At 36.3% G+C, this 15053-nt stretch overlaps 1 protein-coding gene across 1 annotated transcript in view; it reads left to right on the top strand.

Annotated features, from left to right (window-relative positions):
• Positions 1–15053, top strand: part of LOC128548785 (hemicentin-1-like) — a 59404-nt gene that overhangs the window by 18851 nt on the left and 25500 nt on the right. Inside the window, exons 5-13 of the mRNA XM_053524243.1 lie at positions 520–584; positions 4409–4557; positions 5938–6073; positions 7044–7240; positions 9833–9914; positions 11134–11300; positions 11854–11971; positions 13473–13591; positions 13739–13898. Of these exons, the coding sequence (XP_053380218.1) occupies positions 520–584; positions 4409–4557; positions 5938–6073; positions 7044–7240; positions 9833–9914; positions 11134–11300; positions 11854–11971; positions 13473–13591; positions 13739–13898 (1193 nt within the window). The remainder of the gene's footprint in view (positions 1–519; positions 585–4408; positions 4558–5937; positions 6074–7043; positions 7241–9832; positions 9915–11133; positions 11301–11853; positions 11972–13472; positions 13592–13738; positions 13899–15053) is intronic.

Here is a 15053-nt window from a genome sequence, read left to right on the forward strand (position 1 = left end):
TACTTTGTTCCAACCCTCCCTGTGTGAAATAAGAATGATAATAATAAATAATTTAGCATCATAAGACAAGACCATAACCCTGATTTTTGTTTTTGAGAAATTGTTTCTCCTTTTCGTAATTGAAAAGTCCAATTTGACATTTCATTCATTTTTTCTGAAACCTTTTCATGCATTTGATTGAAAAGTTGCACAAACTGTCAGACCAATGAAGATCCTGTATTGGGACTTCAAAACAGGTTGTATAGATCATATACAGGTTTACATAGCAGGTCCATGACTCTGGCTTTTGTTTTTACAAAATTATTTCCCATTTATCACTTGCAAAATGTTCCAAAAATACAATTTCCTTCAATATTATATAAACCTATGCATGTATTAGACTTCACATAAATGTAGGATTGTCATGTAATTAACCATTTCAAGTCATGTAAAGAGCTATATTTTTATATTTTTACTAAAGTATTCCCCATTTTGATGTGAAAATATGACAATTTGATTTCTATTGAAACTACCTTTTAGGTACATATGTAGAGCACAGAATCCAGCTGGTCAGGGTGAAAAGGCCTTTGATCTTGATGTCTTAGGTAATCAAATATAGTTATGCATGGTTTACTGCTTTAAATTTAGCTCAGTTCTATATGGAGAGCTTTTCTACTAACACCTGCATTGGCCTGAGTGTTCAGTTTTAACACACTTTTACTTTATGTCTGTTATCACTTGACAGATTTGTATCAAACTTAAATTTGTTATTCCACCTCATAACTTACATCATAAGGCATCAATGCCATAAATCTCACACCAATATTTTATTAATTATCCCCACTTCTGACTTAGAATTTCAGGTTAAAGGTTTAGTGCACTTTCTCTTTATCTCTGTTTTTACAAGTTGGATTGATTCAAACTTAAAACAGTTGTTCCACATCACCAATCACATCAAATGACTCAAGAGCTGCAACTCCCACATCATTATTTCATGAATTATACCCCCCTTTTTCTTAAAATTTCAGGTTAATTTTTGTGCTCTTTCACTGTATTCAAACTTGAAATACTTATTTCATAGGGCCATAATTGTTGCACATATATTTCATGAATTATGTCCCCTTTGAACTTAGTGTTTTAGGTTAAATAGTCCCCTACTGGTGGAACACCAGGGGATTATAGGAACGCTCTCCATCCATCTGTCTGTCGGTTCACAAATCTGGATCCTGCAATTACTCAAAAAGTATTCAAGCTAGGTTCATAAAATTTAGTATGTGAATAGAGGGCAGTATGTAGATTATGCACATACATCATTTATGCTTATAGGTCAAAGGTCAAGGTCACCATTAAAGGTCAAGTAAAATTGTTTCTGCTCAATTTTATGTGCATTGATGGAATGTCTTAGTACTGCACATAAATGTTCCCCATGCTGAGATTTTTTAGTCTCTTTACAGTTATGGCACTTGAGTTACTTAAAATTGTGAGAAGTTGTCCAATCTCAAATTAGAGCAGCCTCTCAGTAAGAAGAGTGCAGATCTGCAGATCACAGGGTTGTTAGCTTGATCCCTGGGCGAGGCGTATGTTCTCTGTGACAATTTGATAAAAGACATTGTGTCTGAAATCATTCTTCCTCAACCTCTAATTCATGTAGGGAAGTTGGCAGTTATTTGCAGAGAACAGGTTTGTACTTGTACAGAATCCAGGAACACTGGTAAGGTTTAACTGTCTGCCATAACATAACTGAAATACTTAACATTGAAAATGGCGTTAAATGCAAAACAAACAACTTACTTGAGCAGTCTGAACCAATATTCACTGATTACAATGTTTATGCATATAACATCTCAGCCAGCTTTGGTTACCATTTGGATTGTCACAGTGGCTCCTAGGTTATGGACTTGAATGACCAAATATGTAAAAATTTACAGTGAGTTGTTTTATTATGTTCACCAAACCTGGTCACAATCTTTATTATGCCCCCCTTCGAAGAAGGAGGGGTATATTGTTTTGCAGATGATAACTCTTGGGCCTAAGATCATGAAAGTTGATAGGGAGGTTGGTCATCACCAGCAGATGACCCCTATTGATTTTGAGATCAGTATGTTAAACGGTTTCCAGATGATAACTCAAGAACGCTTGGGCCTAGGAACATGAAAGTTTATAGGGAGGTTGATCATGACCAGCAGATGACCCCTATGGATTTTGAGGTTAGGAGGTAAAAGATCAAGGTCACAGTGACCTAGAACAGTTAAACGGTTTCCGGATGATAACTCAAGAACTCTTGGGCTTAGGATCACGAAACTTAATAGAAAGGTTAGTCATGACCAGCAGATGACCCTTATTGATTTTGAGGTCAATAGGTCAAAGGTCAAGGTCACATTGAACCAGAACAATAACTGGTTTACAGTGAGCAAATAATTTCTGTTCCTTGTGCAATTACCGAATGCATCAAGGGGGGCATTTTGTGTTCTACAAGCTCTTGTTTGCATAAAATCTTAGCCAAGTTTGATATTCAGCTGGATCCCTAAAGTTTCTTTAAAGTCATGGCACTTGAACTCAAATTTGCAAAAATTTACAGTGTTCACCATGTAACTCAGTTTGTTTACCGGACCTGGTCACAATGTTTATGAGTAAAATATCTTGACCAGGTTTGGTAACCAACTTGAGAGTCATTGTTGCTGTGTGTTGATGTATTATGGCCCTTGAATTAGTTAAAATTGAGAAAATTAGTTTGCTCAGTAAGGGTAGTATTTTAAAATTCAAAAGTAATTTTCTGTGAAGGTCATATATTGTGACAGTTTATCACTCTTGTCAACTAATGGTATGTTTGTATAAAATATCTTATTAGTGATTATGCACGTACATGACCTATGCCTGTAGGTCAAAGGTCAAGGTCACTATTGAAGGTCAAGTAAAAATTGTTTCTGCTCTAAACTTATATGTGCGTTGATGGATTATCTTAGTGCTACACACAAATGTTCCCCATGATGAGACAACACATGATCTATGCTAGGTCAGTGCCACCGGTAAGGGACTTCTGTATTGCCACTGCAATACTCGGTCACTTATTGAATTTTTGTGATTTCCTACTGATTTCCTTCCAAAATGACAAATATTCCAGTTTGTTGATCCGCCAACAGAGTGAGCTATTGTGATAACTCACCGTCCTATGTCCGGCGTCCGTCCACACTTTCCTTTAAACAACATCTCCTCCTAAACCACCAAGCCAATTTTGATGAAACTTCACAGGGATGATCCTTGGATGGTCTTCTTTAAAATTATTCAAAGAATTGAATTCTGTACAGAACTCTGGTTGCCATAGCAACCGAAATGAAAAACTTTAAAAATCTTCTTGTCCAAAACCACAAGTCCTAGGGCTTTGATATTTGGTATGTACCGGTAGCATCATCTAGTGGGCCTCTACCAAGATTGTTCAAATTATCCCCCTAGGGTCAAATTTGGCCCTGCCCCGGGGGTCACATGGTTTATATAGACTTATATAGGGAAAAACTTTGAAAATCTTCTTGTCCAAAACCATAAGGCCTAGGGCTTTGATATTTAGTATGTAGTATCATCTAGTGGGCCTCAACCAAGATTGTTCAGATTATTCCCCTGGGGTGAAAAGAGGCCCTGCCACGGGGTTCCCTAGTTTTACTTAGACATATATAGGAAAAAACTTTAAAAATCTTCTTCCCTGAAGCTGCAAGGCCTATGCTTTTGATATTTGGTATGTTGCATTGACTAGTGGTCTACTACCAAGACTGTTCAAATTATGCCCCTAGGGTGAAAGAGGACCTGCCCTGGGGATCCAAAGTTTTACATAGACTTACATAGGAAAAACTTTGAAAATCTTCTTGTCTGAAATTTCAAGGCCTATGCCTTTGATATTTTGTATGTATCATTGCCTGGTTGATCTCTAACAAGATTGTTCGATGTATGCCCCTGGGGTGAAAAGGGGCGCCCCAGGGGTCACTTCATATATGAGTTATATAGGAAAAATATTTCAAAAATTATCAGATCACATTTCCGAGACTGTTTAATTATATTTACCAGATGACCCCAAGTGATAAGGTGTCACTCGACTGTGACCTTGACCTGCTGACCTACTTTCTTGTTTTTTAAGATACAGCCTTGAAATCTGGATGACATGTACAGTTTTGCGCACCAATCTTAAAACTGACTTTCAGTGACCATGAATATGACCTACTGACCAACTATCTTGTTTTTTAAGCTTTAGCAAAGAAATTTGTTCAAGTTAGCAATTTAACTCAGGTGAGAGATATAGGGCCATCATGGCCCTCTTGCATAAAATTATGAATTATGATTTGTTGTAAGATAAAAAATTACAAGTTCATTGTTATGTGTGTTTTAATAAGTGGTTACGACATCGTGTGGCAGAAATTATATAAATATAGGTATTTGTTTTCAGTTCCTCCAAATATTGACAGAAACAATTTGATCGTTGACCCGAAGGTGGTGCTCAATAAATCTGTGATAATTAACTGCCTTGTAGAGGGAAAGCCTTCACCTAGTATCATTTGGTATAAAAATGGCATACAACTAGATGCATCTGTTCAGGTAAATGTCATATATTGTCCCCAGAAACACCATAACAACAAAACTGTCATACTCTGAGCATAAATGTTTCAACTTAAAAAATGTGGCAAAATTGTTGTTTTCCTTGAATATCTATGAAGCCAATGAAGATACTGTACTAGAACTTTATATTAACCTCTTGGACCATACATATCAAGACCCATAAATCTAACTGTTATTTGTAACAAATTGTCTCCCTTTTCATACACCATTTTGAACATTTATGACAATTTCTTTAAATCAACTGAAAATAATGTTGCTTGAAACAATGATTGGTAGTAACAGTGGAAACAGACCCTTGGCCTGTCCATCACACTTTTTGTGTACTCTGCTCCTCCTACAGTCTCCATCCAATTTAAAATGTTCTTGATGTATGTCATCTACATGAAGTTGACATGCACATAGTTTTGGTGTTTTATGTAATATGTTCTATATTTTTTGACATTCATACCTGCAGTTTATTGACATTGTACAATGCATCCTCATGGCCTCCTGAAGGCTGTGAATTACAGCAGTTAAATATTTAGGATTCAGGCCCATTTTCTGACTCCTGAAAAATGCTCAAAATTACATTTTAAATTAGATTTCACCATTTTTTGTTGGCACAATATGGTTTAACTGCTTAAACTGATTTTGTCTTGTCTGTAATGAAAACTCTAAAGATGACCTGAGGTGATCAAATGTTGGCTTAGTTCATCAATTCGGTGAAGAATACAGCAGTTTATCCTGTCACTTGCAGTATTTTCGACCCGATATCAGGGTGCTGTATATCTTTCTTGATATACCGTCAGTTGATCATGTGACCAGTGATATACGGTCAGTTGATCATGTGACCTTATGATCGATATTGTTGTCATAAGAAATTTTGCAACGAAACCATCATCATTGTGTTGGAAATGTCCGAACTAAGAAAATTGGTGGTCAAATAATGAGTTTTTATTCAAAAACGAAGAAGTTATTGCGATTTTGCCGGTATTCACGTCATTATATAAGTGACGTCATTACGAATATGACGTCATTAAAGCGGTTGTCGCACACTTTTTTTTGTAAAATAAATTGCCAAATATCGGAAAATGAAGTAATGACAAGATAAATAGAATAATAGGTTAGTGCCTAAGATGGAGAAAGTTTATCTGGCTCGGCTCCGGACGTTATCAGGTTCGCCTTCGGCTCACCCGATAACCTCTTCCACCTCGCCAGATAAACGTTCTCATCTACGGCACTAACCTATTATTCTCTATATCTAAGCACCAAAACTTGTTCCAATTCAGTAATGAAGCCTTTTTCTGGTCAATATTTAGTCAGACAGCTTAATAATTACAGCCCCGGTAAATATTTAGTCATATTGCTTTGTATTTACAGCCACGGTATGAGATTCTGTCGAGTGGCCGGCAGTTGCGAGTTAAGATGGCTCAGCCGTCAGATACAGCTACCTTTCAGTGTTTAGCAGAAAACAAAGCCGGGTCTGATACTGTGGACTTTCATCTAAAAGTACTTGGTAAGAGACTTATCTACATACTGTACTTCTACTCTTCACATTTAGTAAGGTGCATATTTTTTCTTGGACCAAGACACAACAAAAATATAGAACCTTTGTTTATAATATGAGCATAGTAACCTCTTTGGGAAAAAACTCTTTTGGTAAATCCAGAGAGAAAACAAAAGTGTAAAATGAATAGAAATATTACAACTTCTACCGATAAGATTTAGCTCAGCAGCCCAAAGACAAAATGAACTAGACAGACTAAACTTCATGGTAGATCTACCTGCAGTAAGACTTCTTTCAGAGCTTAAATGGAAACTCTTGTTGGGCTGTCGAAGCAAAGCCAGTTTATAAGCTTAATGGATGTTCACCAATTTTAGTCAGAAGTAGGGTCAAAAAGTCAAAGTCGAATCTGGGTCCAGGCACTGGAAATCTCTGACATGCTCTTGAGTGTCTCCCACCTAACTTAGAGGCCTGTACTGGTTCTTCCCAGGAAAGACGGCTTCGCGTGTATCGGTGCTATACACCGGGCACGTTAAAGAACCAGACTGTCTATTGGCAAAGAGCTAAGTTAGCTGGACAAGTCTGTATCTAAAAAGTTCTCTCTATCTGCTCTGGGGGCTTTATCTCACTCTGTCCCTCTAGTCAGATCGCTCTGTGTCTGTACTAGAAGAGGATGAATTTCGCATCCTGTGTGGCTGCGTTTGCTATATGTAAAGCGCCTTTGAACATGTTTATCATGAGAAGGGCGCTGTATAAATCTGGTATAATGAATGATGAATGATTTTTAGCTCACCTGAACTTTGTTTAATTGTTATTTGGCCCCTTTTATGGGGCTGCTAGGGCAAAATAGAAAAACCTTGAAACAAGTTTTTCTCATAAACCACTCAATGGATCATCATCAAACTTAGTCTAGCATCATTATAGGATTCTCTCACAATTTTTTTAGGAGCTACTAGAGTTAAAATTAGATTAAATATTTCAGTACCAGCTAAAATTGAGAACCGACGACCTAATACCAATCCCAAAGTGGTAGTCAATGGCAACATAACAGTTGTGTGTCGAGCAACTGGAACTCCCAAACCAACTATATCATGGTATAAGGATGGGGTAGAGTTGGACAGTCTGGAAAATGTTGAAATAAACAATGACGGTCAAGAGCTTACTATATATAGTGCACAGGTATTGGAAAATTTTTTATAACATGTATTGGATCATACCACTTTACAACTCAACAAAATGTATTAAAACAAGTATGAAATTATTACAGAAGAAATATAAATGTTGGGTATATAAATGGTCTGTACAAGCATTTTGAAAATAAGGACACACATTAGGTAGTCAGTAAGGATGAAATTAGTACCAAAGAATCTGGCCAGAGCAGAAAATTACCAGTACCTGGTTTCACTAAGCTTGATTGTCCTTTAAGAGATAATAGATTGTTTTCTTGCATGCTGAACAGAATTTTTCATGTTTTCACTGGTGCTGAGAAAAAACTCATCTCACACTTTGAGGTGTAAGATTTCTCACATTGTAATTATGTCTCCCCCCCTCCCCCCGACCTCCCACTGGGGGAAACATTGTTTTTGCCCTGTCCATCCGAGCAACTTAAAAGAAAGAGAGGGCCATCTAACTGTAAAGAGAACAAAAGAGAACAATAGCTTCAATTAACAATAGATTATGGCAGGCCCAGGGCCCCCTATACAACAACAGAAAATAACGAAAGAAATGGACTCCACCTTCATTTCGGTGGCACATCCATTGGTCCGTCCGTCACACTTCATTTCCAATTAAAAAATGGAGAACCATTTGTCTAATAGAACCTTCAAACACCAGGTTGGAAGGGCTTGTGGTGTAGACGACCACTATTGTTTTTGGGGTCACTACATCAAAGGTGAAGGTCACAGGGGCCTGAACATGGAAAACAATTACTGATCAGTAACTTGAGAACCATTTGACCCAGAATGTTGAAACTTCATAGGATGATTGATCATGCAGAGTAGATGATGACCCCTATTGATTTTGGGGTCACTCTCTTAAAGGTCAAGGTCACAGGGGCCTGAACATGGAAGACCATTTCCAATCAATAACTTGAGAACCACTTGACCCAGAATGTTGAAACTTCATAGGATGACTGGACATGCAGAGTAGATGCCCCCTATTGAATTTGGGGTCACTCTGTTAAAGGGCAAGGAAAGCCTAAAGATAAGTTAATTCTATATGAAAGACATCCTCAAGTCTTTGAGAACGCTGAAAGAATTTTTAAAATCGTATAACTATTGAAAAAGATATGGCAGCCATTTTAGTGTGTTTATGACATCATTTACACACTGCTGAATTCCTTATTTAGCAAATAACCTTTTAAAATGATTAATTTCATGTTTCTTGTGTGTAAAATGTAAAACGTGGCAATTTCTTTCATTATAGCTTGAAAAGGTAGTAAAATTATTTTACAGAAATAAGTAAATACAGTTCAGATATGTATGTAGAAATTCGATAAATCTGCCATTTTGTTTTTGTTGCCGTGGAAACAAAATGGCTGCCATTTTGATGAAATATTTAAATGCTTATAACTTTCTCATTTTATATCCAATTTTGAAAATTCTTTCACTTCTTTAAATGATTCAAGAAATTCTAGCAGACAAATTTAACATAAGAACAACATTGCCTTTCCCTTAAAGGTCAGGGTTGCACCAGGCAGAACATGGAAATCCATTTCCAGTCAATAGCTTTGAAAACAGTTTGACCTAGAACCTCCAAACTTCATAGGATGATAGGACTTACAAAGTAGATGACCCCTATAGTTTTTGGGGTCACTCCATGAAAGGTCATGGTCACAGGGACCATCTGTCTGTCACACTTCTTTTTCTATCAATAACTGGAGAACCATTTGACATACAGCCTTCAAACTTCATCAGGTGATAGGGCATACAGAGGATGACCCCTCTTATTTTTGTGGTTAATAGATTAAAGGTCAAGGTTACAGGGGCCTGAACATGGAAAATCGTTTCTGATCAATAACTTCAAAACCACTTGACCCAGAATGTTGAAACTTCATAGGATGATTTACCATGTAGAGTGCATGACCCCTATTGCTTATTTTGGTCACTTTATCAAAAGTCAATGTCACAGGGACCACAGCATGGAAAAGGGCTTCCACTCAATAACTTGAAAACCATTTGACCAAGAACCTTCAAACTTCATAGGATGATAGGACTTTAAGAGTAAATGACCCTTATAGTTTTTAGGGTCACTTGAGCTAAGGTCAAGGTCACAGGGGTCTGAACATAGAAAACTTTTTCCAATCATTAACTTGAGAACCACTTGACCAAGAATGTTGAAACATAGTGGGATGACTGGACATGCAGAGTAGATGACCCCTACTGATTGTGGGGTCACTTGATCAAAGGTCAAGGTCACTGGGGCCTGAACATGGAAAACTGTTTCCAATTCATAACTTGAGAACCACTAAGCCCAGAATGTTGAAACTTAGTGGGATGATTGGAAATGCCAGGTAGATGATCCCTTTTGCAGCCAACCATCAGTGACTCTTTGACTTTTGCTCCTGTCCCCTATTGCCTTCGTGCCGGTACGACTATGCAGTGGGGGAGACATGCACTTTTCTGCAAAAGCATCTTCTAGTTTATGAATGAATGCATAAATTCATATGCTTCTTTAAAAAAACATTAGCTTAAAAGAATAACATTTGTTCAAGTTTTTTCTTCCATTATTTGAAGAACATGGTATGGTTGAGTTATACATGACTGATTTCAGGTTGCTGATACAGCCTTGTACACATGCAGAGCTGTTAATGAAGCTGGGGAATCAGATACATCGTACCAAGTTGATGTACAAGGTAAGACAATAGAGCTGTTAATTAGGCCTTGAAATCAAAAATCTTTTTGGAGAGTTATTGCACTTGATTTAATATAAAATTTTATGGTGTTTGGCCATTACACTTTTATTATCTGGTGAATTTCCACTAAACTTTACAGTAGTGATCAGCGCCAAGCCTTTTTGTGCATATTACTGCTTATTCAGGTTTAGTGATTTTCAGAGGAGTTATGGCCCATGATTTGTCAGATTTTACCTTATACATGCAACTGCTCTTACACTATCAAGAGGAATCACATCAGAATTCACAAAAACGATCATGGCAAAGCATAGTTGTGCAAATTATTGGCATATATTCTGTTTCAGTGATTTTAAACAGAGTTACAGCCCTTGATTTGTCAAATTTTTTGCTGTTTAGGACCAAACCTAAAATGAATGATCAGTGCCAAGTGTTATTATGCATATAGCTGGCCTGTTCTTGTGCAGACATATTCAGGAGAACTACTGCCCTTTATGTGTCAAATTTTGTAATATTTGGCAACTTCTTTTGTGTGTCAGTGGCATACTCCAGAGATTTTCAGCAGAGTAATGTCCTGTGATTTGTGATATTTTACAGTGTTTACACTGCTTGCTATATATTGCTGAATTTCACCAAAGCTGAAACATGATTAGTGTGAAGCATAGCTGTGCATATCATCAGTATGTTCTGCTTTAATGATTTTGATTGGAGTCCTGACCCTTGATTTGCCAATTTTTAGATATCTGTGCTATTACTCCAGTATCTCTGCTTGGAATTCCACCAGAACTTTGCAGGAGTGATCACTGCAAAGCCTAGTTGTGTGTATCATTGGAATTTTATGGTTCAGCCATTTTCACTTGAGTGATGACCTTTAATTTATGTCATCTTACATATTTGGTAATTATTTCCCATGAGACAGTATGTTGTTTGCAAAATCCAGACCACTAGCTCTAAGCTCAGTTTTGCACTTGGAGGTAAAAAGTTAATAGGGTCTATCTTGTTTGATCAATATCTCTGTCAGTTATCAAAGATGTTAGACCATTTTTTGTTGTCTGTCCAAATTACTTTGCTGAGCTTGGATGGATATTCAAGTTTCTTAAAGTATGATTGTAATGAAATGCTTTACCTGTTAACGTTTATCATCAATGTTTCTCTAATCAATATCCAAATGGCTACTGTAGAACTGTTCTTTTGTATTAAGATATCTTCTTGTATTTGATAGTTCCACCAAAACTTGATGAAGATGAAGTAAATGCATCTCCACATGTAGAACTGGGCAATTCTGTTGTACTGAACTGTCCTGTAGTCGGTGTACCACAACCTAACATAGTTTGGATGAAGGCGGGTCAACCAATCGACTATGACAGCCATAGACATATAACTGTGCAGGTACTCCGTATGTTTCTTCTGTTTAATATTTTTTAAATGCCTGTTTGGATAAAACAGTATTCTATTTCAAGGCCTGTCTTATGGGAAAAATGCCATGATTTTCAAGACTGTTAAAATACATGTATAAACATATTGTTTTTCCGTGTGAAAGTGTTGTAACAATTAAGGATTTAGTATGGTTCCAATCAGATGTTATTTGTCCCCTACTGGTCTTAGGACCAGTTTAGGGAAGTATAGTACGTTTGAGTCGTGTCATGAGAAAACCAACATAGTGGGTTTGCGACCAGCATGGATCCAGACCAGCCTGCGCATCCGCGCAGTCTGGTCAGGCTCCATGCTGTTCGCTTTTAAAGCCTATTGGAATTGGAGAAACTGTTAGCGAACAGCATGGATCCTGACCAGACTGCGCGGATGCGCAGGCTGGTCTGGACCCTTGCTGGTCGCAAAGCCACTATGTTGGTTTTCTCATGGCACGGCTCATTTAGTGATATACCTAGTTATACTTGAAAATTGTCATTTTGTTAAAGGTCATTTTTATTTTGGCCAAATACAGGCAGATGGTCAGAGACTATCAATAGAGAGAGCTAGGCTTACAGACGCAGATGTATACACATGTATTGCTGCAAATCAGGCTGGTTCCGTGGAACAAGATTATGAATTAGATGTTTGGGGTAAGTGCATCTTAAAACATGCTTTACAATATCTTAAAACATGCTTTACAATAAAATAACGTAGTGTCTGTAGCTTTATATATATACCAGTATGAAGGTTGTCTTAAGTGCATCTTAAAACATGCTTTACAATATCTTAAAACATGCTTTACAATAAAATAACGTAGTGTCTGTAGCTTTATATATATACCAGTATGAAGGTTGTCTTAAGTGCATCTTAAAACATGCTTTACAATAAAATAACGTAGTGTCTGTAGCTTTATATATATACCAGTATGAAGGTTGTCTTAAGTGTATCTTAAAACATGCTTTACAATAAAATAATATAGTGTCTGTAGCTTTATATATATACCAGTATGTAGGTTGTCTTAAGTGTATCTTAAAACATGCTTTACAATAAAATAACGTAGTGTCTGTAGCTTTATATATATACCAGTATGAAGGTTGTCTTAAGTGCATCTTAAAACATGCTTTACAATAAAATAATATAGTGTCTGTAGCTTTATATATATACCAGTATGTAGGTTGTCTTAAGTGTATCTTAAAACATGCTTTACAATAAAATAGCATAGTGTCTGTAGCTTTATATATACCAGTATGAAGGTTGTCTTAAGTGTATCTTAAAACATGCTTTACAATAAAATAATATAGTGTCTGTAGCTTTATATATATACCAGTATGTAGGTTGTCTTAAGTGTATCTTAAAACATGCTTTACAATAAAATAGCATAGTGTCTGTAGCTTTATATATACCAGTATGAAGGTTGTCTTAAGTGTATCTTAAAACATGCTTTACAATAAAATAATATAGTGTCTGTAGCTTTATATATATACCAGTATGTAGGTTGTCTTAAGTGTATCGTAAAACATGCTTTACAATAAAATAATATAGTGTCTGTAGCTTTATATATATACCAGTATGTAGGTTGTCTTAAGTGTATCTTAAAACATGCTTTACAATAAAATAGCATATTGTCTGTAGCTTTATATATACCAGTATGAAGGTTATACTGGATGGACTTGAATATTAATACCAGTATGTAACTAGTCTTGAATGATCTTCACCAAACTTGATCAGTAGCAACCTTATATGGACCACTCTCAGGTTTGTTATATTATCCTGTTTAACCTCTTTCAGGGGCCATCATCACTAAATATAGAAAATGATTTAAAGACTTATTCACACGACCCACTTGATAGATCTTTATTAAAATTAGTTTGTTATATAATCTTTGTATGGACGTCTCTAAATGACCTGTTTTGGGGACTGTCAGTACCAGAAGAGGAATGTTTCATGGATCTTTGTTCACACAAGTGCCTGATTGCACCAAGGGGCTTCCAGAACTAAATATATAAAAACAAAGTCTTTCTTTAATTAAATGCTGGATGAATATTGACCAAATGTTTTTCGAGATGATACTCTAATCGTTACTATTTTCCAGCTGATGATTTCCTTGTGTCTGTTATTGTTAATAGTATATATACATATATGACATTGCAGTACCACCTTCGATAGACGGCACGAACCTAGATCTAAATCCAACAGTGATCAAAGGTCATACATCAGAGCTGTTTTGTCCAGTGGAGGGAAATCCTTTCCCAGATATACTGTGGCTTAAGGTACGATAACATACTACATGTTCTTATCTCCCTTAATATCTCAAATTGAATAAAGGGGTTGACTTTTTCCTGTAATGTTCTTTTGAGGATACTTGCTTCTCTAAGTCTTGTTACTAATAATGTTAACCAGTAAAATCTTGATAATAGGATGGTGAGCCAGTACAGTTAGACAGTCGTGTTGAAATTATTGATGACGGCATACAGCTGAAGATCTTAAACGCCACAGAAAGTGATACAGGCAGATATGAATGTGTTGCAAGAAATCCTGCTGGACAACAATCATTGGCGCATAATCTGGAAGTTCATGGTATATGAATCTTGTCTCTTTGTTTGGAGATATTAAAAATACTCGTGAAACAACTGGTTGGATTAGAACCAAACTTTGCAGGAAGCTTCAGTACCAAGGCTACATTGTACATTTTGTTTATATTTTAATGGGATTATTTATAATACATTCCTTAAAGATCATTTCTAAATTTGAAAACTGAAGTGATCCATTTTTAATTAACTCATGTTTGATCTATTGGGTTCTAGCTCACCTGAGCACAAACTCAATGGGAGCTATTGTTATACCCTAGTGTTCACCATCAGTCTTTCTGTTAACATACTAAAGGTCAAAATTTTTGCCCATTCTAAATGTGTTCCTAAATTGTTGGCTGATTTTGAAACTGGGTCATTTGAGGTCAGAATCTAGGTCATTAGGTCATATCATAGATAAATAAATATTGTTAACATTTTTGGGGCCACATTTTCTTTGATTTTCATAAAGATTTGCCAATATGAAATCTATTTTAAGTACTCAAGACCAGAAGCTAAGTCACTCAAGGAATTATACAAAAACCTTATGAAGCCTTTAGAAGCTGCAAGTTTAGCTTGACTGCTGGAAGAATAGTGAGATTTTATGCAGATGTTTCCACTTAACTGCAGAAAGCAGAACAATTCTTCATCACATGTTTGACGTCGCGGGAGTGTAATAAAGCCATTAAATAAAAACGATAATACACTAGTGTAATAAAGCTTTGACGTCGACGTCGTTTATAGTATTGGAAACGTTGGTCAAATTGACTTATTTATATAGTAAAAGAAAGTAGATTTTTTGATGTTTCGACAGGAAAGACTAACATGTGATAAAAAGAATATTACATTTGTGACTTTCCATATTGAATTTATTAACTCGTTGAATAAAATTGATAAAGTGCTCGGCAGAGCCTCACATTTTATTAGCTCGACTATTCGAAGAATAGTCTAGCTATTCTACTCACCCTGGCGTCGGCGTCAGCGTCACACCTTGGTTAAGTTTTTGCTTGCAAGTACATACAGCCATCAATTAAAGGCATATAGCTTTGAAACTTATTTTTTCTTTTTCTAGGTCAATTACCAACCTCTCTGGGTCAAGTCCCATAACTCTGACATGTATTTTGAGCAAATTATGCCCCCTTTTGGACTTAGAAAATTTTGGTTA

This window comes from Mercenaria mercenaria, chromosome 15 (genome assembly GCF_021730395.1).
Source record: "Mercenaria mercenaria strain notata chromosome 15, MADL_Memer_1, whole genome shotgun sequence".
NCBI lineage: Eukaryota > Metazoa > Mollusca > Bivalvia > Venerida > Veneridae > Mercenaria > Mercenaria mercenaria.